Below are 24,748 nucleotides of genomic sequence, written 5' to 3'. Positions count from 1 at the left end.
GTGAGCGAGCTAGAAGTTACTTTACTGTACAAGGCCCGGGGGGCCTGTGAGGCCAGGCCGAGGAGGCCCCCCCTCCGAGGGGGCGGCGGCGTGTCACCCCCGGCGAAGGCCAGGCCGGGGTAGCGCCCTTGGCTGCCTTTCCCGTCGCTGCCCCGCGGCCTGGCAGGAGCCAGGTGCGGGGTGCAGCGCGGAGTGTCCCTTCTGGGCGCCCGTAGCGGGGCGGAGGCGAGCCGCGCGCCGAGGCCGCCCGGTGGCGTCGGTGTGTGGGCGGCGCGCCGGCGGAGCGAGCGGGCGGCCATGGCGGCGGGCAGCGCTATCCAGATCCCCAGCCGCCTCCCGCTGCTGCTCACCCATGAGGGCGTGCTGCTGCCCGGCTCGACCATGCGGACGAGCGTGGACTCGCCGCGCAACATGCAGCTGGTGCGCAGCCGGCTCCTGAAGGGCACCTCGCTGAGGAGCACCATCATCGGCGTCATCCCCAACACCAGCGACCCCACCTCTGACTGCGACGACCTGCCCTCCCTGCACAGGTGCGGCCCGGCCCGGCCCGGCTCTCTCTCCCTGGCGGCCTCGGACGCCGCGCCCTCGCGCGCTCGTTCCGAGCTGCCGCCGTACGGCAGCGCGCTGAACTTGACCCTGCCTCCCCGCCCGGGGGACGGTGCTGCCCCGAGGCGAGCTCGCCATGTTGTCATCTCCGCGGGGGCGTTGGGCTCGCGGGGGTGGGCCGGGCCGCGGGGGCGAGTCTTTTCTGCCCCGCCGCCGTCTGGGAAAGGCTGCTCGGTTCGGAGAAGGTTCTCTCGCTGCGCCGGACGAGCGGCCGTGGCGGGGGCGCGTGGTGTCGGGGACCGTCTGACTGACGTCTGGAAGAAAAGCCTGAAAAAGGAGACCGGGGTGGAAGAGGAAAATGCGATCAAAGAACGCAGGCCAGGAGCATTAAGGCTGTCGCAGTTGTTAACAACATTTTTCACCCACTAAGTAGCATGGATAGTGACCTAGTTCATGTAAAATGAAAACGAATTGTATTTCTGTGGGATAAAGCATAAGTAAAACTAACATGCTGCAACCCTTGCTCTCAAAACTTTATCACGTCAGTGGACTGAGTAAGGTTTTGCAAGAAAATAACTTCTGTTTGATATCCGCTTAAACAGGTACACGTGATCCAAAATGTTTGTTCAGAGTGAGACTGACAGTTTCACTGAAGAACTGTAAATTACAAACGCTCAATTTTCCAATGTGTCCAGATTAAGCTGAAATGTCAGGGTTCCTGTCCCCAGTGAAATCCATGAAATTATTTATGAAAAAATTACATATGTTTCTAAATCAGGTGACTTACGTTATCTTAGTTTTTCAGCTCATTCATTTTCAGGTTTTACAGTTTGGTTTTGCAATCTGCGTTACAAAGAAAATTGTATAATTTGGTTGCCTTTCATGGTAACGAACTATGACCCAGAAGGTTCTTGCAACCTATAGCTTGATTGCTTCTTGATAAGGGAGGGGCATGCAAAATGTTCTGTGGAAGGTGACAAATAATATGAAGATTTGATCTGTTTTTAGGATTGGCACTGCTGCCTTGGCAGTTCAGGTGGTTGGTAGCAACTGGCCCAAGCCACATTATACATTGCTGGTTACGGGCCTCTGCCGATTCCAGATCCTACAGCTGCTGAAAGAGAAGCCGTATCCTGTTGCTGAAGTTGAACAGTTAGATCGACTTGAGCAGTTTACTAATCAGCACAAGTCTGAGGAGCAACTTGGAGAATTGTCAGAACAATTCTACAAGTATGCAGTGCAGGTAAATTGTTTTAATTTCTATGTATCATATATCAATGTATTTATGCATATATTTGGGGGTTTTGGTTTCCTATCTGCCCTTCTCTTTCTGTAGTTCTTATATTTTTCAGTGACTGGTAGAGTTTCAGTACTTCTGCTACAAAATATTTTTGTTATAGCTTAAAGTTTCTGTGTGGAGTTCCAGGGTGTCTATACAGCTCATTGTAGGATGAGTCTAACTGCGTATGTTAGTGCTATGATAAGTTGGTATTATTTCATATGTAGCAATACTATAAATGCACTCTAGTAAAAGGAGTACTTCTGATTAATTTTTTCTAGGATTTTATATATATACACACAATGGGTTGGGGTTTTGTGAGGGTTCGTTTTTTTAAAATTTTTGAAGGGGGAAAAAAACCCCTCTAGAGCCTTGATTATAAAACAGATGTCCCCAGGTATAATGAATTTGAGTTTAAAGGATGTACAGAAAAAGAGTCATCATAGTGTTAAGATAACTGAGAAAGTTTTTAATCAGGGTGTGTGGGGGGAAGTAAGAGGTTTAGGCATTGAAAAAAGTGCTGCAAACAATGATGGTAATTTTTAACTTCTCAAACAAGCAGAAAGCCCAAAGTCTTGATTGCCCTATGCTGAGTTAGTGCCTCTTCTGTGAACTTTTTTTTTATTTATTTCAGTAGCTTTTTGGCAAAGTACCTAGACACATTTCATACTGAAAGATGCAATCCTTTTTAGGTCAGATACTCATTTAAATAAAAAAGAAACATAGCAGCAATGAATATTGTTCATTTTGTGTTCCTTACAGTTGGTTGAGATGCTGGATATGTCTGTTCCTGCAGTCGCAAAGCTGAGACGTCTTTTGGACAATCTGCCTAGAGAAGCTTTGCCAGACATACTGACTTCTATCATCCGTACATCCAATCAAGAGAAGCTTCAGGTATTACATTCTTAAACTTTTTTAAGGAGAATTAGGCGTTTGCTATTTTTTTTACAGTTAATCACTTTTAGGTAATTTTGAAATTGCTTACACTTGAGACTGCACAGCAGTAATGTTGCGCCAGAAGGTATTTGTGTTACAACTGAGTATGAATAGTTGTAAAAAGTTTTTGTAGTGTTGTTTAAAGTGTTTATATATCTCTATGTCAGAACTCACCTAGTAGGTAAATTAGTTAGCATTGGAAACTGTTCATTTTACTAAACAATAAGTACAAGGGAAGGACTTCCCCTTCTCATGGTAGAGATGATAAATCTTTCTTCAAACTGTGTTGAAATCTTGCTTAGTTGTCACAGTTGACAGATCGTTATATATCTTTTAGTACCAACAGCTTCAGAACCAGTTTTTTTTTAATCTTTTTAAAAACATCTTGAAGTGTGGGCTTTTTTAAATATTGAGATACTGGTTAAATTTCCATCATATGTCAAAATAACTTTATGTAAAAATGATGCCTATGGCTTGATGCTTACTAGTCTGATTTCTATATTTGCTTGCTGTGTTCAGAAGTTTTGTTGTTCCTTTTCTTTTGCCACTGCCAGTGCTGCATGTTCAACCTTGAATTGAAAGCATAACTTAGGTTCTTTCAAAGCAAACAAATAGAAATTAATGCAGTAATTTGAAGTGAAGGTGTGTACTGCAGCTGAATATCCTGCTGGAGGAAGGTACATTAGTCATTAAATTTACCATGTCCTTGTTTTTTGTTAGAAGTGCTAAAGAAAAGAGCAGCTAGTGGAAGCTATGGAAATACTGAAGAGTCAAATTCTACCCATTTCCACATATCAGCTTCATTAAACATAAAAATGGAATAGTGTATAAAATTTTAAAAGACAAACAAAATAAGCAAAAAATGGAAACCAAACAAAAAAAAACCTTAAAGCATAAGGTGATTTTTTTTTTTTTCTGGGTTAACCAAGGAGATCATGCTGTAACTTTTAGAGGGCTAGCCCTTTCCTGAGACTCAGTAATTGAAAAAATAGAATACTCATAGATGCTTGCCACAGAAAATGCCACTGAAATATTAAGGCGCTTTAAAAACAGACAGGATAAAAGAGGTGTTTTTTTATTTTGGAGTGCTTTCTAGTTTTGGCATCCAGAGCCTTGAGGCTAGATTTTGTGTGCTGTATTCTCATTGCTTTTCTTGCTACCTTTTTTTTCCTAAACCATCTATTCTGTAACTCTGGTCAAAAGACAGTAACAGTACCCTCTGTGTTACCCTCCCCCAAACTAATGATCCATCAGCGTGAACTTGTTGGCTGCTTATAACTCCTTGCTTTTAGATTTTAGATGCTGTTAGGCTGGAAGAACGGTTCAAGATGACTATACCATTGCTTGTTAGACAGATTGAAGGCCTGAAGCTGCTTCAGAAAACAAGAAAGCCCAAACAGGATGATGATAAAAGGGTATGGACCTTTAAATGTGGGATACTTAAACATCCTAAATAAGTATAAAGAGGCATTTTTAATAGGCTAATGAACGTGCAAAATTTTAGGCTGTGCAAAGTTTTAATCTATAGCCATAACGTTTCATGGTCAGTCTGGAGTTGCAGAGAACACCCAGCTGGCAACTTTGGCTGTTCAGATACCTAAAAGAGAAAATATTATTTTTAAACTGCATAGACTTTATATTTATTTATTTAATTTTTAATCTGAGCACTTTCTGACATTGAATAAATGCTCAGGTTCCCTTAAAGAGTCATTTGATGCCCAGTTTACATGCATGGTATGCACACACTGAGTTTTGGCCTGTGCAGTGAAAGGTGTACCTTTTACTAATGGCATTGCAGATGAATGATAGCTTTTGAAATACAGATAAAGAATGTGTGTTGTAAAATGTAGCTTGCTAAACTAGGGCAGCTAAGACTTTTGCTGCATCTAACTTTACTTACACAGTTCAGTAAACAGGAAGTAACCGAGAAATTAAAAAAGGTAAGAGAGAAGACTTATGCATTTTGTAAAGATTAGGCTTATTCTGCTTAATATGATGGGCTGCAATGCCCAAAAAATCACAAATAACTCTTTTCAGTTTTGTTCTTGTCTTCTGTTATCTGCTAGTTTAGGGTAGATGATAAATGCACTTAGGAAATATATACAGTAAAATAAGAACTGTAACTTTTTGAAGTAGTACCAATAACACTTTGCGAAGTTATTTATTGGATTAATATCTTCTGAATTTTTCTATGAAAGAGGCGCTCTCAGCACCTTGCCTGTTTTTGTCATGGTTTCCATTCAAAGCCAAAGTACACACCTTATTTAAAAAACAAAACCTGATACTATTCTCTGGGTCTGTTTTCCATTTTATAGGTCGTAACTATTCGTCCTAATAGAAGAATCAATCACATTCCAAGCACTACAGAAGATGAGGAGGAAGAAGCAGATAATGATGATGTTGTCATGCTGGAAAAAAAGATTAGAACATCCAGTATGTCAGAACAAGCTCTTAAAGTTTGTCTTAAGGAAATAAAAAGGTAGGAGACTTTCAAATGGTGATTTCTTCTTAGTTTATTTTTTAAAACAAATCTTGCATTAACCTTTTCTTATTTGATGATATGTTTGTGTTGATTGTGTTTTGGAAATGATTTTTAAAAATTTAGTAGAGTGCTGTTTTTTGCTTATACATTTCATCATTTCATCCTTTTGGAACATCAGAGGTGATGACAAAGAAATAGGAAGTCTTCTAGATACGGTTTATATATTAATATAGCATTAAGCTGTAAGCTCTAAGCCTCCATGTTATGAAGTTAAGATAAAAAAAAAAAAGCTAAATAACAACTGCAGTTGTTAATAATTAATGAATTAATGAATAAACTGACCCATTTATTGAGTCTTTTTTTCCCTCTGTTTTTCTATGGTGAGAGGGTAACTGAGCTATCCATGGTTAACAACCTCTTTTTCAGTGAGGATGCATATATCATGGTGCATGGGTGCATGCATTTTGTATGCATAGGGAACTGACTCTTTTCCATTTGTTTGTATCCTATAAATTAGCTATTATTATGCAAAGGCAATCTCCTAATTGATGGAGTAATCAATTAGGAGTAAAAGAGCTTGCTCTTTTATTATTATGGTTGTCAGAAAGTAAGAGAGTATGCTGATGACCTCAAGTTAGCTAAATATCTTCATAGAATCATAGAATCATTTAGGTTGGGAAAGACCTTCATGATCATCGAGTCCAACCATCATCCATGCCCACTAAACCATGTTCTGAAGTGCCTTGTCTACATGCTTTTTGAATACCTCCAGGGATGGTGACTCAACCACTTCCCTGGGCAGCCTGTTCCAACGGTTGACAACTCTCTCAGTAAAGAAATTTTTCCTAATATCCAACCTAAACCTCCCTTGCTGCAACTTGAGGCCATTTCCTTTTGTTCTGTCTCTAGCCACCTGACAGAAGAGACCAGCACCCACGTCACTACAGCGTCCTTTCAGGTAGTTGTAGAGAGCGATAAGGTCTCCCCTCAGCCTCCTCTTCCCCAGACTAAACAGCCCCAGTTCCCTCAGCCGCTCCTCAGAAGACTTATGCTCCAGCTTTGTTGCCCTTCTCTGGACATGCTCCAACACCTTGATGTCTTTCCTGTAGTGAGGGGCCCAAAACTGAACACAGGACTCGAGGTGTGGCCTCACCAGTGCCAAATACAGGGGAACAATCACCTCCCTGCTCCTGCTGGCCACACTATTTCTGATGCAGGCCAGGATGCCGTTGGCCTTCTTGGCCACCTGGGCACACTGCTGGCTCGTATTCAGCCGGCTGTCAACCAGCAGCGCCAGGTCTTTCTCTGCCGGGCAGCTTTCCAGACACTCTTCCCCAAGCCTGTAGCGCTGCATGTGGTTGCTGTGACTGAAGTGCAGGACCCGGCACTTGGCCTTGTTGAACTTCATGCAGTTGGCCTTGGCCGATCAATCCAGCCTGTCCAGATCTCTCTGTAGAGCCTTCCTAATCTCGAGCAGATAGGTGCAGGTGAGTCCTACTTTGCAGTTAATTCCTGGTTAGCCTTATGAATTCTGTGCATATATTTCCAGATTAAAGAAGATGCCTCAGTCTATGCCGGAATATGCTTTGACAAGAAATTACTTGGAACTGATGGTAGAGTTGCCATGGAACAAGAGTACAAAAGGTAAACCCTTCTGGTTTTTTTTGTCACTTGTGCAGACATTTTAGGATGAGTAACCATCATATAAACACTATGTACTTAGTTTTGTCTTGCAAATGTTTGTGTCATTGTCTGGTTGTAAAAATGTCATTAATATGTTACTGAAGTCTTACGGTCTACCTGGCTTAAAGTAAGACCTGTATACTGAGTAGCCTGTGTAGCTCAGTTGTACATCTAAGAATGTGAATTTTAAAAGTATTAGGAATATCTACACCGAAGAATGAAGGTGATATTACTTACAATCTGTGCTAGCATGTATCTGAAATAATACAGAAAAATGCATCTAATTACTTTTTATATGTCAGACAAAAAAGCTTTTGTACATTTATGTAGCATTAATCTTGCTGAAGAAGGTTCTGGTATGTCTTAAGTTAATCAAGTTTGGTAAGGAACAGAAGGATGAAAAAAACTTCAGGTACAATAGAAAAACTGAGTATCATGTCAGCTTTGTACCACGGTTTTCAAAAGTTGTGAGTAGAGAGTGATACTATTAATATGGGAACAGTATGCAAAAATGGAGAGTGTAGAAAACCAAACGTGGCTTTTTCTGCTGACCAACACAAGTGGATTAATTGGGCAAAATGACTTTCCAGAAGGTGCACTGCTGGAGAAAAGTATTTTAATTCCTTCTATCAGCTACTGAAGAATGAGGCTTTTGAATGGCATTTAAAACAATCTGATTTTAAAAATAAATTTAACATACCACACAAACAGAAACATGTCTATCTTTTGCCTTCTCAGTATGCATGGTGATGAATTTTTGGCTGTTTTGAACTAGAGCCTTGGCTGTTTACAAATCTTGTAAATATTTTCTTTAATCATTAAATTGTAAAAAGATCTGCTTACAGATCTTTGCAGATCTCTATGGTTTGTTCAAAGAATCCCAACATGAGTTAAGTATTTGTTGACACTCATGTCCTAGCAGAATGGTTTTTTTGGTGAAAGTTGCTCTTTAATCTTGTAAAATTATGCCATGTCACATGTAGTTTGAAGTTTTTACTTTAAGCAAACTTGTAAAGTTTGTATTCATATTCATGTGAGTGATGCTTTGGACTCTATAGCTTCAGTGAATAAAAATATACATGAATATAAAAATAGAAAATCCAATAGAAAATTATGATCATTAGTGAATTTTTTGTTCAGTAGTTTATTACAGAAATTTACTTGATTGATGATGAGAATTTAATTACAATTGTCTGTACTTGAAATATGCACACTCACTGGTATGAGGGGTCCGCATCTGGAATGCATAGAATTTGAAGGGTAGGTGGGTGCAGAATTGATAGACTTCACTGCTTCCTGCCTACTCTCTTTATGTTGTAGAGCAAAGGAGAAGACAGCTGCTTTGTGCCAGAAATTCCTGCTCTGTGCAAAGCATTAGTTAATGTCCGTTGGTGAGGCCTGACCATTTATCTCAAAATATGGTAATTGTAATTGAAAAAAAAAAAAAAAAAAAAAAAAGATTTTTCCACACCTAGTGTCACATGGGTATTTTTTACAGTGCCAAATCACTTTGTGTTGCATAGCAAGTAAAGCCTGCTCTTCAAGCCAATAAGATCTTGCTCTGTTTGCGAGGTAGTTATAGACCCTTGTCATAAGTACATGTTGAAGATATAGGGATGAATTTGTCTTTTGAGAAGACCTTACAGGATCAGACTTATTTCTGTGAGAAAGCAAATACTGAAAAATTTGCTTATCATTGAATTGCTGTTCTAGATTAGACACTAAGTTCATCTGAAATAGATTTCAATGTGACACAGTGAAAAGGTGCGTTTTTTAAAATTTCATTATCAGTACCATGATCCGTGTAACTTATGTCTAATTTCCTTATTAAAGGAGAATTATACCTTTGTTTTAGGAAAACATTGTGTGAAATACGTGTGTGTGTCAGGGGGATTGCATTGATGAACATGTTTGAGAAAGAGTTTTTCTCTTGTATTGTAGAATAAATTCTTTCATTTTTTTAAAGGTAAATGTGCTAATATCTTTTCTGTTGTCAATGATTGATAGATCGCCTTGAAATTCGTGCAGCTCGAATTCTTTTGGATAATGATCATTATGCTATGGAGAAGTTGAAGAAGAGAGTTTTGGAGTACTTAGCTGTCCGACAGCTTAAAAACAACCTCAAGGGACCCATTCTATGTTTTGTTGGGCCCCCAGGAGTTGGTAAAACTAGTGTTGGAAGATCAATTGCAAAGACTTTGGGTCGAGAATTCCACAGAATTGCTTTAGGAGGAGTCTGTGATCAGTCTGATATTCGAGGCCACAGGTAACTACTTCCTTTCCTAACTGTAATTTTTTCTTTTGTTTGTTACAAAATGTATTGATTATTTTCATTGTTTAGCTAATACAGAGAAATTTTGCTTATTTCAAACAATAGTAGTTATTAATTGATTTTTCTTGGTATTCAGTGGTATTCAGGAGAGAATTTTAGTAATGGGAATGGATGTTTAGTGTTGAGATACAGCCTTTATTCTTTCTCCTGCTGCTACCCTTTATTGTCATACAGGACAGTGGAATTTAATCTTTAGTCATCTGGGCACTTTGAAGTAAAATTCAGTAGAAAGTCTAATGCAAACTCTTAAATGTTGGATCTGATTTTTCTGCTTTTTAGGAGGGAGGTAAAGATTTAGTTACACAAAATAGTCTGTGAATAGCAATGCATTACTTTATAACCATGTTTGTTGCTAAAACAGGAGGAGAAACTGAGAGTAATACTTAAAAGTTGCTAGAGGATAGCAGCTGGGTTACTTGGTATCTCAAACTTGTTAGTGTACTATTTTCCCATTTCAAAAGGAAGTTTATACAAGGATACCTAAGCTGGAAGATTTCAAATGAGATTTTTTGGGTGACTTTCCTTAGGACTTTTTTTGATCTTGCATTACTTTATGTATCTACTTCTTAGTCTTTTAAACCATTTGTTCATATTAGTCCATTCCCCATTCCTTGCAACTGGAAGCATAATGAATGGGTAATGTATATAAGTAACTGCCAAACATCTGTGCAGCACTTTTGGTCCCATTAAACGTATTTTATGCTTATTGCATACAGTATAGGAAATTTGGAATAATGAATTTGTTAGTGTTCTAAAGATCTGTAAAACCATGTGGGTTTGTGTTTTTTTTTTTAAAGTCATACTATTGAATACAATTTCTCCTTACAACAGTAGGTAAATTATTGTGAATTAAAGCTGTCAGTTATTTCTTTGATGCCATGTAGCAGTTAATTTTGCCCAATGGCTATGCTGCTACTTTCAATCATCAGATACACCATCATTCTTTCTTCAATTCCAGGTTATTTTGTAATTTCTTCTTGTTTTCAAGGCATGAAAAGGACCTTGGTATTCTTACCACTTCCCTATGTAATTGTAATGAAAACTTAAAAGAAATGCCCTAATTAAAGTTCATTTTGTAGTATGAGACTTCAAACTGCTGACTGTGTAAGCTAGTTGCATGTGTGAATACATTAGAATGTGGAAGCTCACAGCCCCAGCTGGAGGGAATGTGGAGACTCACTGGGAAATCTTGTGCTTAACATATTCATAAACTTATAGGAATCTGGAATATAATGTATTTCTAGGAATCTATAATATAATATACTACTGATCACTTCTTAGACCAGAACATGAGACATGAAAAAGTGACAAAATGGTGATTTTGTACTTGATGACAACTTGAAAATTCAGAGTTGTTTCATAAACCTTTAGTTCAGCACTCTTGCTAAAATGAGCAACATGTGTTTATTCCTGTGCACATTCTTCTGTGGCAAATTTGCAGGAGTTTTGTTTTCCAGAGTGTTTGACACTTACGTAGAGTTTGTAGCTTGAAAGAACATTTGTAAGTTTTTTTTCTTAGTGTAGTCAACATACCCAGCAGCCACTGGGGGTTTGTAGATAGATTTGTTTTACCGCATTGGTTTTTACTGCATAGCAGCACTCTGTGCATGTGATTGTTTTGCAAACCTTTGTAATAGCTGGCCTTTTTACCCATTTACTTACACACTAGTGGAAAAAGAAGTGAAACTTTGTGCTCCTCCTTCACTATGTATTATTCCTGTAATCACTGTTTAATAAGTGAGAATTCTGATGTTTCAGACTACTTATGGCATGGATCCTAAAAACAGTTTAAAATGTGATTCAACATGTTGCTATTCGAACTGAAACCACTAGAGGCTGTTGAATACTAAGCGTCATAGACATAAGTAACTCTTCCAGGGCAGAGCAGGGAAGCCTTTCTAACAGGGAAACCACGTCTGTGAAATTGACATTATGAATAAAAGTAAAACTGTCATAAACTCTTACTCAAGTGCCAGTAATTCCTTACTGTTTTCCCTTTTTTTGTTTGGTTTGTTTGGCTTTCTATCTTGTACTTAGACCTAATAAAGAATAAAGACAGCTAGAGTCATGCGATAGTGAGGCCTTTTAAAACTTTTAAATTCAGGGGTTTGTGGCTGTCACTGTAGTATTTTTGAGGGCATTATTAAATTATTAATGCATGTTAGAAGATAACCATTATAAATTTCATATTAAAAAAATTAACTTGAAATTAGCTGATGGGAAGTATTTGATAAGACAGTTTATTTTGCATCAGCAAAGGAAAATACTATCTAGAATTAGCAAGAGTATCATTTGGTTACTCTTCAACAAACAAATGTATAGTTTAAAAACAAACTTTAGAGCAGTTAGTATGAGGAGTCCCTTGTAACAGACTGCTTTTGCAAGTTTTTGATAGGTAAAATCAAGACCAACTGTTGCATATTGTTTTTTTAATTCTGCTTCACTTTTTTTTTTTTCTGCTTTTCTGCTTCTCAGAATAAGATTTAATCAAATTAAAAACTATAGCTCTTCTGTGGACCTCTCTCTGTAATGTCCTTTTGAATTAATAAATCCTTCAAGTTATTCCCAGTCAAGTGAATCTATGTTGTGCATCTGGTGGCAGTGATAGAGAGGAATTACAGAGGTGGTCTAAAAGTGGAGGAGACATAGGCTGCTGTTCTCTTGAGTTTTACTGTTAAGTAGGCTGATTTTCTAATATGACATGTTAGGAGCCATTCTTTCTTTCCTGAAAGCTCCTTATTAGGCTTTAAGGCTTAAGTTAATGATTCCATTAACATTGCAGAAGAATGATACTATATGTACCTACTAATGTACTAAACATTTTAAAGAATGTACTAAATATACTAGAATGTTACAAAAGAGACTGTGGTTCAGTTTCACTTTCAAGCACTCACTTTGGCCTCTTATTACTGTTGTAAGTGAAAAATGCGGACTGATAGATTCAGCAAGCAAAATAAAATTTATTAGGTGGCAGCAGGGTGGGGAGTGGTGTTATAGTAAGTGTGCTGTTCTGTGTGATGTGTAACTAGGGTAACTGGAAACACCCAGTTTTTGCCATTTTAGTGTGGATCATGTGCCTGCAGCTGCTGTTTGTGAGTCCTTTTTTGATTGGGTGAAGAGTAGCAACTACTGTTCTGCATTCCCAAAATGAAATCATCATCTTGGTACAAAAACAGAACTACTTTATCAGACATCCTCCAGCTGTTGTTTGCATTTACCACTCATCTATACTATATGTTAAAGTTTGCTGGTTTACATTTGTTGTTAACTTTTATTAAAAAAAAAAATTTAAATAACCAAACCACCCTAAAGGATGACTTAGAACTTTTCTCCAAGGAGCTTGCTGCATTTAAGAGCTCCTCATTACTGATACTTTGTTTTATACAGGAACTATATGATCTTCTCTGTTGCATGTGTGTGTGGTCTTCTATTTTTAAAAAGGAAAGATATAATTGTGCCATTTATTTATAGTGGTGCTGGTGAGATCACTGTGAAGCTCTTTTTTCTCCCTCTCACCTCCATGTGAAGCACTCTTTCTTATATTACCATTGTTTTTCAGTTTCTAGAAGTTTGGATAGTTTACTTCTGGCTTAGGCCTGTGCTGAAGACTTGTTCAGGTGCATCTGTGTGCGAAAAGCTGTGATTCCTCACCAGTACAGAAGTTCACAGCACAGGCCTTGTTGCACTAGAAAAAACCAAACCTCTAACAGTTTCACCTTTGAGAGGAATAGCTTTGTTATACAACTACAAAGCATAGATACATTTGTAAAGCACTTGAGTAGACACAATGTCTGTCCTTGCAAAAAAATAAGCTGTGACCTTGTGCAACTAAGTTCAGAAATAGTTTATTTGGTGGCATTAACTTTGTTATCTTTTCCTACCTCTGCAGTTTGAAAATCACTGTAGTTAAAAAGAATTCAAAAATGTTTGTCTTTAGAACAGTATGAAGAAAGTGAGTCATGTTTTTATCAATAATAGTAGTACTGCTTTAAGGATTTAGATTCATATACATTCTCAGTTTACATTAGGAGAGCTGGCAAGGTTAGATTTCCCAGCTATCATTCTTGCATTTTCTAGGATACGTAGCTCCTAATGACGTGCTGTACAACTCTAGTGTTTTTTTTTTTTTAAATTGATTTAAAAATAAATAAAAAGATTACTGAATTACAGACCTTCTGTGGCATGAGCTCTTAAGGTTTTTTTTTTAATTGTTACTATGCAAGTGAGATAACCAGGAAACTTGATCTGTACTTCCTGTTCTGAATGGAAAACAGCTGACTCTCTGGGTTTAATGCATAGAGAGAAACAGTGCATCAAAAAATGAGCAAAGCTTCATTATATCATCAAAAATGCTAATGTAGAATATTGTTCTTTCTCCTTTCAACCCTAGCTAAAATAATGAAAATAAAGAATAACATCACATTCAGTGGCTACTGTTCACAAACAGCAGTATTCAGTTTCACAAGTTACAAGGCAAAGGTTAATGTCCAGACAGATAATGGCCATATCTGCTTGTAATTTTAATATATTCTAGTGGTTTTATAAGTAAATATCTGCAGGGTCTGTCTTACCAAGGACTCGTGTTGAGATGCGTTCCCTAATAATCATTTAGAAATGAAAACAAGCTACCTATGTATTTTCAAGGTAGAATGTTACGTTATTGTTCTTTGTCATCCTACATATGACGTTTGCATTAGCATTCTTTACTTGCCATGGAGATCTTGAGTCTTTGATTAATGAAATAGGTACTGGTCCATCTCTAATAAATGAAGATGCATCACAGATTTAGTGTTACACATAGGAAGAATGAATAGATACCTAGGTATTTGTTATCCTAAAATGTATAGTCCAAGTTTCTATTCCGTGATACCTGATCACATTATGTAAATAAATTTAAGCATGCTTTTATTTGAAATTTTGTACATCAGTTAAACATTTATATTTATATTGCAGTTAGTTGTTTAGATTTACCATGTCTAGGGATGATTGAAAATACAAATAAGAAGATGACAGTATGAGAGAGGAAGAGTGAGAATAGTCGATTGTCAGGTAGTAAAATGAAGAGCAGAATGTTTCTAGCCACCATGCACTTTTCTCATCTGTTAACCCTAATTCTGTGGAGACTGAGTATTTTGTGGAACTGCTCCATATTTTCAACAATAGTTCCTTTAATTTTGACCTTTGAGTTTCTTGAAGAACTCTTGGATTGTACAGGGAACCATTTCATCCTTTTCGTAATATTGGATCCATTTCAGTTGGACTGTGGTTTCTCTTCAAGTTTTTTTATACAGTAGTTCATGACCCAAGGCTTACTTTGGACAGGGTGCATTATAAAAAAAATTAAATTAATGATTTTCTGTCACTGTTAGAATGTTTTTCGTATTGCTTGCTTTAGAAGCCACTTAATTTTTATACTCTTAAAATTGTATTTCTCCAAGTTATTGATCTCACTTGACTTGTCATAAGTTGTCTTGAGTATATTTGCTTTTTTCTGCTTTTTCTTCACCACAGGTCTTGATACATTGTACTTCAGCCTACCTAGTGTATGGTTTATTTTAAAATGTTAAGAAACTTGATTGTGTACAACAGTTAAGTCTTACTGAAAGATGCTGTATCTGTGAGAATCTTCCACCAGTGTAAATGTGTCACTAAATACCCAAATCTACTTGAATCTAAAATGACTGTGACTTGAAGTCTATTTTCAGGGTTGTTTGAGGGGGAAGAAAACTTATTTAAATCTATTAATAACAACAGCTTTTTTTTATCTCAAGAAAGAAAAATCTCTTCCTGTTTTGTTGTTTTGGGGTTTTTTAAGTGCTTCTATTTGGAAAAAACCTCCAAAATAGTTTTTGAAAGTGGTATGTGTGTGTGCGTGGGTATAAACAAACAGATTTATTATTCAGAAAATGTTTTGGTACCTAACACTATCCTTTGACCTGTATTGTTGCAGGGAGATGTTGTAGGGAGAGAAAAAGTGATTATTCACAGTGCTTTCCCTTGACTAGAGAAACCCAGTTTACCTTCATTTAGTTTATAAACCAAAGCTGTTTCTTAAAACTAGATGGAACATAGATATTTCAAAATTTTATAGAATTTAAAAGGATCAGATAAAACTTTGTGTATATAAAACCACAAGCATGCATTAAAAAAGTATAACATCTTTAAGCATGCACTTGAGAATAATGTACCAAGCAAGATAGAAGAATGGTTAATGTTTACCTAATTATGTTATCCTATTACTGACATAAATAGAATATTGAAAACAGTCAGGCTGCATTGTCTCTGAAGCATATAAAATTATTTACCAGTGCAGTAAGCATCTTTTGTTAAAAAAAACAAAACAAAACAACAACAAAACCACCACTAACAAACAATGAAACAAACGAAACCTAAAACCACAAACAAAAAAAGTAACAGCAAAAACCCCCAAAGAAACCCCCAAATTGCTACAATGATTAATTTGGTTGCACTGGTAAATGATTCATTTCTGTGAACTTCAGTTCTGCTTCAGTCTTGTAATTTTCTGATTGCATTTTATAGAATCCTTTCATTCTTTTGGCAAGGTTGACTGTGTGCAGATGAAGAATGAAGCTGCATGCCAGTGTAATAGCTCCCCCATGCAGATTCTTGATCTGTAGTAAATGTTATACAGCACAATCTTCAGTGGAAAGGAATCCACTCACTCACTGCAGAGTAAGACTCTACACAAAAGCAGTGAGGTGATAAACTATTGCATGCTGACTGCTCCGGTCTTCAGCAGCTGTCTCATGAAGGTGGTCACAGACAAACTGAAATTCTGTTGCATTTCTGGCTATTCAGAAGATCTTAAAAACTTTTCTTTTTGCTCAGATCTAGAATTAAATACAGTAACTACAATTTGTTCCCTTGGTTAAATATTACATGGAACCAACACCATTGCTGTGTGGTTTGAGTTGGGTTTTTTTAATATTTAAAGTACTCTCTAGTATCTTTTGAAATTACTCCCATGGTATTTTTGGTTTCGTCTTTCTAAATGTCATCCTGTTTATTTTGGACTGTATTGAAACAGATCATATGGCAAAGCAGGCCTGTGCTGCATATCTGCTTCGTGAGGGTCATGAGATAGGTACTGTAATTCAGCACTTTACGTATCTCTTTCTTCTTGAGTGACCAGCATTTCATACTCTTAATTTTAGTATTTTGTTTAGCTATGGCACAAGCAGAAAAGGCTGTGATAAATGCAGCAAACAAGGGATATATATGCATGTAAAATGTAGTTGGTCTGTGCATTGTGAAAAAAAGGTTTTACCACGTTTGCTGAATAAATTCAGGCTCATAACTTTTTTGCTCCATTGCACTGTTCTAGTTTTTTATTTTATGTTGAAATGACATAGTAAATAAAATTATTTTTTGTATTAATTAAAGCATGCTGTATATACAGGGGACAGTTCAGCGTATTTGGAATTTTGCACTAATTTGTAACATGCTGTGTGAACTGTGTTGTGATGACAAAACCCCAGTATCATTATTATTAAAATGTTAGTATTAATGAGGTTCCCAAATCTGCTTCTGCTTGTTCATACAGTACAAGGATGCTTGTACTGAATCATGTAAAATGCCTGCAAGCCATAAAGTTTGGATATACTTTAATGCATATGTTTATCTTTCCAGACCAACTAGTGCACCATGGAAGTGGAATTTTCATCTGCTGTTATAATTGCTTATATTAGTTCAGATGTATATTCCATACTTTTATCAACTAGTTCCAAAAAGTTTTCCAAAAAAGCAAGAATTGTTATAATGCTGCTTATTCTTTTATTTTCCTTTGAGTTTTGTTTTTGATGTTTCTACTCCTGTTACATGCTTCTGGCCCCTCTTTCCCCATATACATTTACTTCTCACAGGCGCACCTATGTTGGCAGTATGCCTGGCAGAATAATCAATGGACTGAAGACTGTTGGAGTTAACAATCCAGTATTCCTGTTAGATGAAGTTGATAAACTGGGGAAGAGCTTGCAGGGGGATCCTGCAGCAGCCTTGCTTGAGGTAAGGGAAGTTAAATTACAAGCATTGTTTCATTTGTAATTAAAAAGAATTAAAATACTGGACTCGGAAAGGAGGATTCACTGGACAAAAGATAGCATGACAGTGTCAGCTTTTTTATTCAAATACCAGCTACTATGTTTTGACATTGTTGGATTTCTGTCAATTGTGCACAATGCAAATGCTGTTATATAGTATGCTAAGCAAGATATCTTTAATCTCAGTGATCTATACTTAAACACAAGGATGTGTTTTGTGCTAAGTGTTTTGTATATTTGAAGACTGTTCAAGCCTTGAATGTTACATATTTGAGGGACTTCAAGACATTGATTTTTAATGACCAAATGCTGTTAGCTATAAGAAAGAACTGTAGAGTAGCCAGACAGTAGCTGGACTTTTTCAAGTTTTCCCTTTCTTTCTTAGAACAATTTTATTATATTTTTGAAGCTTTTGAAGGTACAAGCTTATATTGGAGCTAAGCATTTTACCTAGCATGTAAGATGAACTAGTTGCATTGTTGTTTCAGCAGCAATTCTTTAATTAGTGTTGTAATTAACTTTCTGAACTTAAGTTTTTCATTTAAGTCACAGATCCCCACTCCTTGACTGATTATGATGTGGTGCGTGTTTGCTTTCCATGACAGTCAGCTATTAAGTGTGTTTTTTCTGAAATTCTGGGACTCTGACCAAGATATAAATTAATCTAATTTTGAAGTATGTGGTGTAGTTATTTTATGACAAAGAGTTTAGAGGTGTTAAATTTGGCTTGCTTAAAGACACAAGTAAAATCTAGGAGATACAAGTAAGGACTTTGAGCGAGATACTGTTGGAATATTTTGTAAATCCATCAACTGTTGAGATGTTACTGAATGTGCCTTGCAGGTTTCATGTGTCAGAGGAGTCTGTAGCAGAGAGCAGTAACGAGTTGCCAGAACCTTCTTTCTGTCTTCTTTTTTCCTGGAGTATGATACATGATGATATCTGAGTACAATTCCTTCTTCCACTGACTTGCTTATTCAGTGGTTTTATTCTAGCAGTTTGCTGGAGAGAGGAAGGAACATCTCCTCAGCTATGGGGAAGAGACAAAGAGCTTTGCTGTTCCCCAGCGTCTTAGTGCAGCAGGCTATGTACATCTTCCTGTGCTAGCACTGATGATGAGGAAAGGAGGGAATGAGGAAGGTAGTGGCACAGCAAGGCTGGGCTAGGTGAAACACTTGAGGCTGTCCAGAGCAGGTGTAGCGCTAGTGCACTTAATGGTTTTGGTATTGTGCACACTTAGAATGTCCTTATACTGCTGTATTTTTACACTATCTACTTCTCTTTTACGTTCTCTCTGGCTGTAGGGGCTACCATCCTATCACTGTTTCAGCTGAAATGCTTCTGTGATTGTTCTTTACCTGTTTCAGTCAAAAGGAGTTGGGTTAGTAAAAGATATTTATCCAAATTTTTTGAGCTAGCCTGGCTAGCTTTCACTGAAATGATTTAGGGCATAATCCTAGAAGCACTTCAGTTGTCAGACTTAAGGCGTGGTAACTTCTGTAGCTTGGCGGTTGTAGGTGGGGATGAAAGTAGTTCTGGTAATATTTGCCTACAGTCATTCTAATGACTTTTTGACTGACAATGCTTAATACAGTGATTTGAATATGCAAAATGCTACTTTAATTAGGGTGTCATAAGCTCATCTGTATGCTGTATGATTTTCTGCAAATGAAATGTCAATTGACATCCTACAAATGTCATTATTTTCTTCCTGCTAGATAGTTTAAAATTACTGTTTTGACAAGGCCAACTAGTTCTTTGAAAATCATCATATGAACAGGCTATGGTTTGAGAGCTCTGTTTTGATCTTTGCATGTTAACATGAACCAGTAATAATTTAAATGTGCTAGAAAATACTATGGCTTCACTTTTGTAGCTTTTAAAAATGACAGTTATGGTCCTTTACCTGTGTATTTCTCAAGTATGTAGTACACATTTCTAGGGTGCATGAAAAGCCTCTAAGTGCAAGGAAAACAAGCAAGGGAGTGTAACAAATACTCAAATGCATTTTCTTTGTACTTTTCACTTGCGGGATTTTATTTACTCTTTGCTGTTAATGGTAATGAGCTCTTGTCTCTGAGTTTGCTGATATTTCTTCTGTCATTTCTCCTTTAGATATTGAACTAAGCTGGCCTCAATCTAGTCAATGCATGGATAAAAAATACCTGAAAATCAAATTTTTTTAGCTAGCTGACTGTTGCTTGCTAGGCAGTCAAAATCAGTAATGAAGCAATGATTTGGCATTTCTTGGAAAGTGAATAACTCTTTTTGGAAGTGTTCCAATCATGAATCCAGATCTGTACATTAATATTGTTAATTTTATTCAACCTTTGCTGTTTCTTTTAATTTATTTTTTATTCCCTGTCTTGCAGTAGAGAATTAGCATTTCTGTTCTTCTATCATGTCAAGTGTGTGAGGGCAAATGAAATGAATTTATTTTTTAATTATTTATGTTTAAATTTTTGATACTTTGTTGCTGCTTTGGGGTGTTTCTGTTTTCCATATTTTAAAACCTCATTCTCAGTGATATTCAACTCAGCTCCTGCCATGGATTTTTCCAGCTGAGGCTTGTCAGGTTAGCTTCCAACTGTCTGCTTGGGCTGCAGTCTATATGTAAGTTGTAGCTAATTGACCATTAGTTGCATCTGGAGAAATAATTGCTCTTTTAACGATGTCTGGGCTGCTCTCATGTGAGATCTGTATATCCCTCTACTGCTGTCTAAACATCCTGAAGCAGGTGCTTTACCTCTTCTAATGGAGAACTCATGCCTGGATATAACAGCTTAATTTTCATCTGCTTTTTGTGGTTTATGGTCCATCTGGAATGGGCAAAGGTGGCTGTTATGTAGGAGAACAAACAATAGTAAGTGGTCACCTAACTGGTACATTTGTTTTTCAGACTGCTGCTTCTTGTTTGGTGAGTGCCATCATTAAGTATAAAAGGCACATCCTTTTTTCCTTAATGTGTAGGTGTGTTAAATTCTCACTGACTGTCTATAATGGGATATATTCAAGGAGAAAATTGCCATACCCTGTAAGGTTGGAAGCAAAGCTTGTTGTTTTATAATTGCCAAATATGTGTTTAGTTCTAGTGCTTCTGCAGAGTTGTTCCTTAAGCAAAACAGAATGTCTTCCTATTTCCAGTTACTGTTCATCAACAAGGGAATGTTTTAGTCTAAATTTAGATGACCTCTGTTTAAAACAAGAAAACAGAAATGGATCCAAGTGCCTGATAGTGAGTATTTGTATGCAGGGAAATTAGACCAGGAGCATAGCCAGCCAATTAAATGTTCATGGAACTTATTCTGGATTTTGTGGTAATAAAAAGCTGGTACAGAGAAGCCTTTGTATACATGTGAACTGTCAGCCATAAATTAACCAAGATGTTTTGTTCACTGAATGTTCTTTTTGTACTTAATATTTTTGTATTAGTTGAATATCTTTGAAAACTTTTGAACTTGAACTTTAGCACAGATACCTAGCTGAAGAACAGTTCTATTTGCTTTGGAAAAATCTGTTTTAAATGCATAGGTGTGGTATTGTTTTATGTCTTATTCTAAGAAATAGTTACCATGACGAAGAATTATTACTCCAGAGAAACTCTAGCCCTTGTAGAAAATCTCAGATAATTCACCTTTTTAGATGTAATCCGAGTTGGTTTTGATTAGTTTCTTTTACCTTTATTGGATAGTATTGTTTGCGCATGAGTACAGCATCAATATTTTGTATATCTTTGTAAATAATATTATAATCACCAGTTTAGCACTTTAATAGTATTCGTAAGGATTTCTAGTTGCAGACTAGAAGGAGAGAGAGATAAACATGCATGTAGATAACTTATAAAAAACCAACTTGGTCTGTCAGAATACATTGTTTTTCAACATCCTTGGAAGTAGTAGAAAATGCTTCAGCTAATAGACTGGAATTTTGTGAAACTACTGTGTTACCAGTGTAAAATAAAAAAAAAGGGGGGGGGGGGCAAAGTTGAATTAGGATTTGCTGTTTAAATCAGTTTTGAAAAATTTGCAAGAGTAGACTTTGAATGTGAGACTAATATTTGGTATAGATCTTTCTTTGAAGACAGTTTGTAGATGCTGTGCTTGGATACACTGCTTATTGTTGTGTCCCCCTACATTTTAGGGCTAGATTGTAGGACTAGTTGAGGTAAGAGACATCTATAACTGATTGAATTATGCATGTGTACTTGGCTAGTCAGGATACTTCAAGGCCTTTGAATTCATCAGTAAAGAAGGGAGTAAATGATAGCATCTGCCTGCTGAAGAGGGTAAGAAAAGCAGCTTTTGAATAGCTTATAGCCAGTGAACAATAGCATTCACTGAGTTCCAACCTTAGTCTTAGAATTTAGACATATCCTTCAGTATGTTTTAAGATTTCACCTTTAAGGGGAACATATAACTTGTATTTTATTACAGTCGCAATACATTTCCAAATATTAGTCTTAAATCTGTGCAGTACTTCAAAATAAAATCAGAAATTGTTCTGTTTTTAAAAAAGTTCTGCTATGTTTCTGGCATTCTGTAAAAAAAAAGTATTTTACTAGTCTGTTGTGATCATAAAACATTTCTGTTCTAAAGATTTTTAACTTTTCAAAGACTGAACAGAATTTAAGAGTAATGAAAATTCAGAATTGTTTCTTTCATAACCAGCTAGGAAATGCTCCAATTCAGTTTTTTAGAATTATCAACACTGTTCTTGGCTATAATTCAAGTTGCTAAGACAAGGGGTGCATTCCTTTGGGTATAGGCAGATAAATTATTTTGACAGCAGCGTGCTGTTTCTCGAGAGATGCATAGGTCCCATTATTTGTAACATGAGAATTATTCATGTTGGTGTAGCATTGATAATTCTTCATTTGAGAAGGAAAATTGTGGCAGTACTTTAAGGGGGGGGTGGAATGAAGGTGGTTCATAGGTGGTGATATAGAAGCCAAGTGTAGATTGCTATATACAATGAACTTCCAATTTTCAGCACTGTTAAAAAACTACAAGACAGCACCTTAGTACACTTGTGATCCATGTATATAGAATATTTATCAGCTAATGCAGAAAACCAGCTTATTCAAGTAATAGCTTAAATATATGCAAGTGTTGCATTAGTGCACGTAAGTAGTACTAAAAGCAATAGGAAGACAATACTGTTATTTAAGCCATAGTTCTACTTGTGCAGTAAACTTTTGAGGTTGGTCAGACTGTGTGTTGTTATTGAAGAATAACAGTGCTTGTTTAATTTTGTTTCTGTGTTTTTATCACAAAATTTGGGAAAAAAATAAAAATGCAAAGATTGTGTTAGGAAAGCCAGGGCTCACCTAGAGTCAAGACTTACGTGGGATGTCATGGGCAATAAGAAGAGCTTCTGCTGCTACATTGGTAGTAAAAGGCTGGACAAAGCTGAGTGAGTGGGGAAGGTGATATAGTAACAGCAGATAAGGCTGAGATAATCTATGTTCTTCCCCTTGGTCTTCACAGTGAGATCTCTTTGGTTGGTGTGTGTAGAGTAAGAAGAGCTACCAGGAGCAAATGAGGATTGGAGTCAGGGATTACTTGAGATAATTCTACCCATGGGACCACATGGGCTGCTTTTCCAAGGGTGCTGAGAGTCCTTGAAAGGCCACTCTCTACCATTGAGTAGGTCACAGAGATAGCTTACAGGAGGTACTTGATGACTGGAGAAGTGCTGCAGCCATCTTTAGAAAACAGTAAAAAGAACTAACAGGGAAATTACTTTTTTTTTTTTTTTTTGCATGTGGTGTGGAATGTAGTTATGGTAATCAGAGCGAGGCAAGATACCAAGAGTCAGGCTTTAGTAATGTTCATCACATATTTTATGAATGTAAAGTCAGATTTGACAGATGCAAATGGAATATAATAAAAATGTGCATATTTTATTTACCTCTAATAGAGCAACTGCATCAATTTTGTGTTCACTCTTGTTAAGGTCTTGGATCCAGAACAAAATCACGGTTTCACTGATCACTACTTAAATGTAGCCTTTGATCTGTCCCAAGTCCTTTTTATAGCTACAGCCAACACTACAGCTACTATCCCACCTGCTCTGCTGGACAGAATGGAAATTATTCAAGTTCCAGGTAACAAGTGTTTTCATTAAAGTGGCTATTGCAAGTCCTTAAACAACATTGGGGTGTTCTTCCTGAAACGAAAAGCAGTTCCTTAAGGTAAGCATGCCAGGAATCTAGACTGAATGGCCAGAATCATTAAAAGAGACTAGTCAGGATGTCTTCATTATGGCCTCTGTCATGAGAATGAAATTTAGCATTGCATTTAGGAAAATTCAGTTCCAGGTATATGGAGATACGTTCTGTAACAATATTTTCACTAGCTGTTGTGTTTGTATTCTAACTGGCTGTTGGCTGATGCATCTTTTGAAGATTCCAGTGAATAAAGGGATCTTTGAAATGCTAAAATTCTATTCTTCTTGCTCACATGAAGTTACGAATAACCACAAAGTATCATACCAACAGCCTTTTAAATTATAGCTGAGGTTTTTTTGTTAAATTCAATCAGGTACAATTATAAATTGTAAGAAATTTTATTATATTGTAGTGTATAAGCAAAAAATTAGTAAACATGTTTTTTCTTTTGAAGGATACACACAAGAAGAAAAAATTGAAATTGCACATAGACACTTGATTCCTAAACAGCTTGAACAACATGGCCTGACTCCACAGCAAATACAGATTCCACAAGTAACCACTTTGGACATAATTACCAGGTAAATCTGTTATTCATTGTTTTAAGTTTAAATAACTTCTTTTTCTGGTAACTAGTAAATCGTTTACAAAGTGGTAACACAAAACATTTTTTAAGATCTGTTGTCATTACTAGCTTCAGAAGTCCAACAATTGGTAATTCATGGAATTGCTCTTTCCTGAGCTCTGTCTGGCTCTGCTGTCTAAACGAAATCATCCTTCCTTCTCTAGAGAATTCCTTGCTCTGGCTTTCAGAGTGTGGCTCACCATTGATTGTGTTGACACAATTGGCAAGGCACTATGAATAAACAGAAACACTTGAAGCTAGTATTGCTGTAGTGTTCAGTGTGGGAAGCCATGGTCTTGGCAGCAGACAACCTTTCTTTTAAAGAATGAAGTTCTGTTTCTGTCATTTTCACAGAAAAAATGGAAATTACCATTTTGTTTCTTGTGACTTGAGGGGCCACATTTGTCTAAAAATTGGAATTAGGTTGAAAAAATTAAATAGCTTATATTAATTAGAACTACTTTTTTGTTGGGTGTGAGAGCAAAGATATTGATCAGAACATCTTTTGGACTTGAAACTAGTTCATTTCCAATGCAAAAAGTGTATCAGTATTCAATGAATTGAAGTATTTTATTGTCTGGTGTTTCTTTTTAATTCATAGACTATAAGAAAATACTCTTTTACAGTCAGTTCCTC

General features: G+C 36.9%; 1 protein-coding gene across 3 annotated transcripts in view; it reads left to right on the top strand.

Moving 5' to 3' along the window:
- The first annotated feature begins 272 nt into the window (after positions 1 to 272).
- Positions 273 to 24,748, top strand: part of LONP2 (lon peptidase 2, peroxisomal) — a 55,199-nt gene continuing 30,723 nt past the window's right edge. Inside the window, exons 1-11 of one of the 3 annotated variants that reach the window (XM_010585033.1) lie at positions 273 to 530; positions 1,555 to 1,789; positions 2,588 to 2,719; positions 4,054 to 4,176; positions 5,077 to 5,240; positions 6,793 to 6,887; positions 9,084 to 9,192; positions 17,142 to 17,283; positions 20,218 to 20,235; positions 23,274 to 23,424; positions 23,942 to 24,068. In XM_010585033.1, coding sequence (XP_010583335.1) covers positions 298 to 530; positions 1,555 to 1,789; positions 2,588 to 2,719; positions 4,054 to 4,176; positions 5,077 to 5,240; positions 6,793 to 6,887; positions 9,084 to 9,192; positions 17,142 to 17,283; positions 20,218 to 20,235; positions 23,274 to 23,424; positions 23,942 to 24,068 — 1,529 coding nt within the window. In that variant the 5' untranslated portion in view covers positions 273 to 297. Of the gene's footprint in view, positions 531 to 1,554; positions 1,790 to 2,587; positions 2,720 to 4,053; positions 4,177 to 5,076; positions 5,241 to 6,792; positions 6,888 to 8,933; positions 9,193 to 17,141; positions 17,284 to 20,217; positions 20,236 to 23,273; positions 23,425 to 23,941; positions 24,069 to 24,748 lie in introns of all 3 variants that reach the window. The other 2 variants (XM_010585031.1, XM_010585032.1) reach the window with 2 other exon arrangements.

This window comes from Haliaeetus leucocephalus, unplaced genomic scaffold, assembly GCF_000737465.1.
Source record: "Haliaeetus leucocephalus isolate CR32 unplaced genomic scaffold, Haliaeetus_leucocephalus-4.0 Scaffold92, whole genome shotgun sequence".
Lineage (NCBI taxonomy): Eukaryota > Metazoa > Chordata > Aves > Accipitriformes > Accipitridae > Haliaeetus > Haliaeetus leucocephalus.
This window is presented reverse-complemented; position numbering and strand designations above follow the sequence as displayed.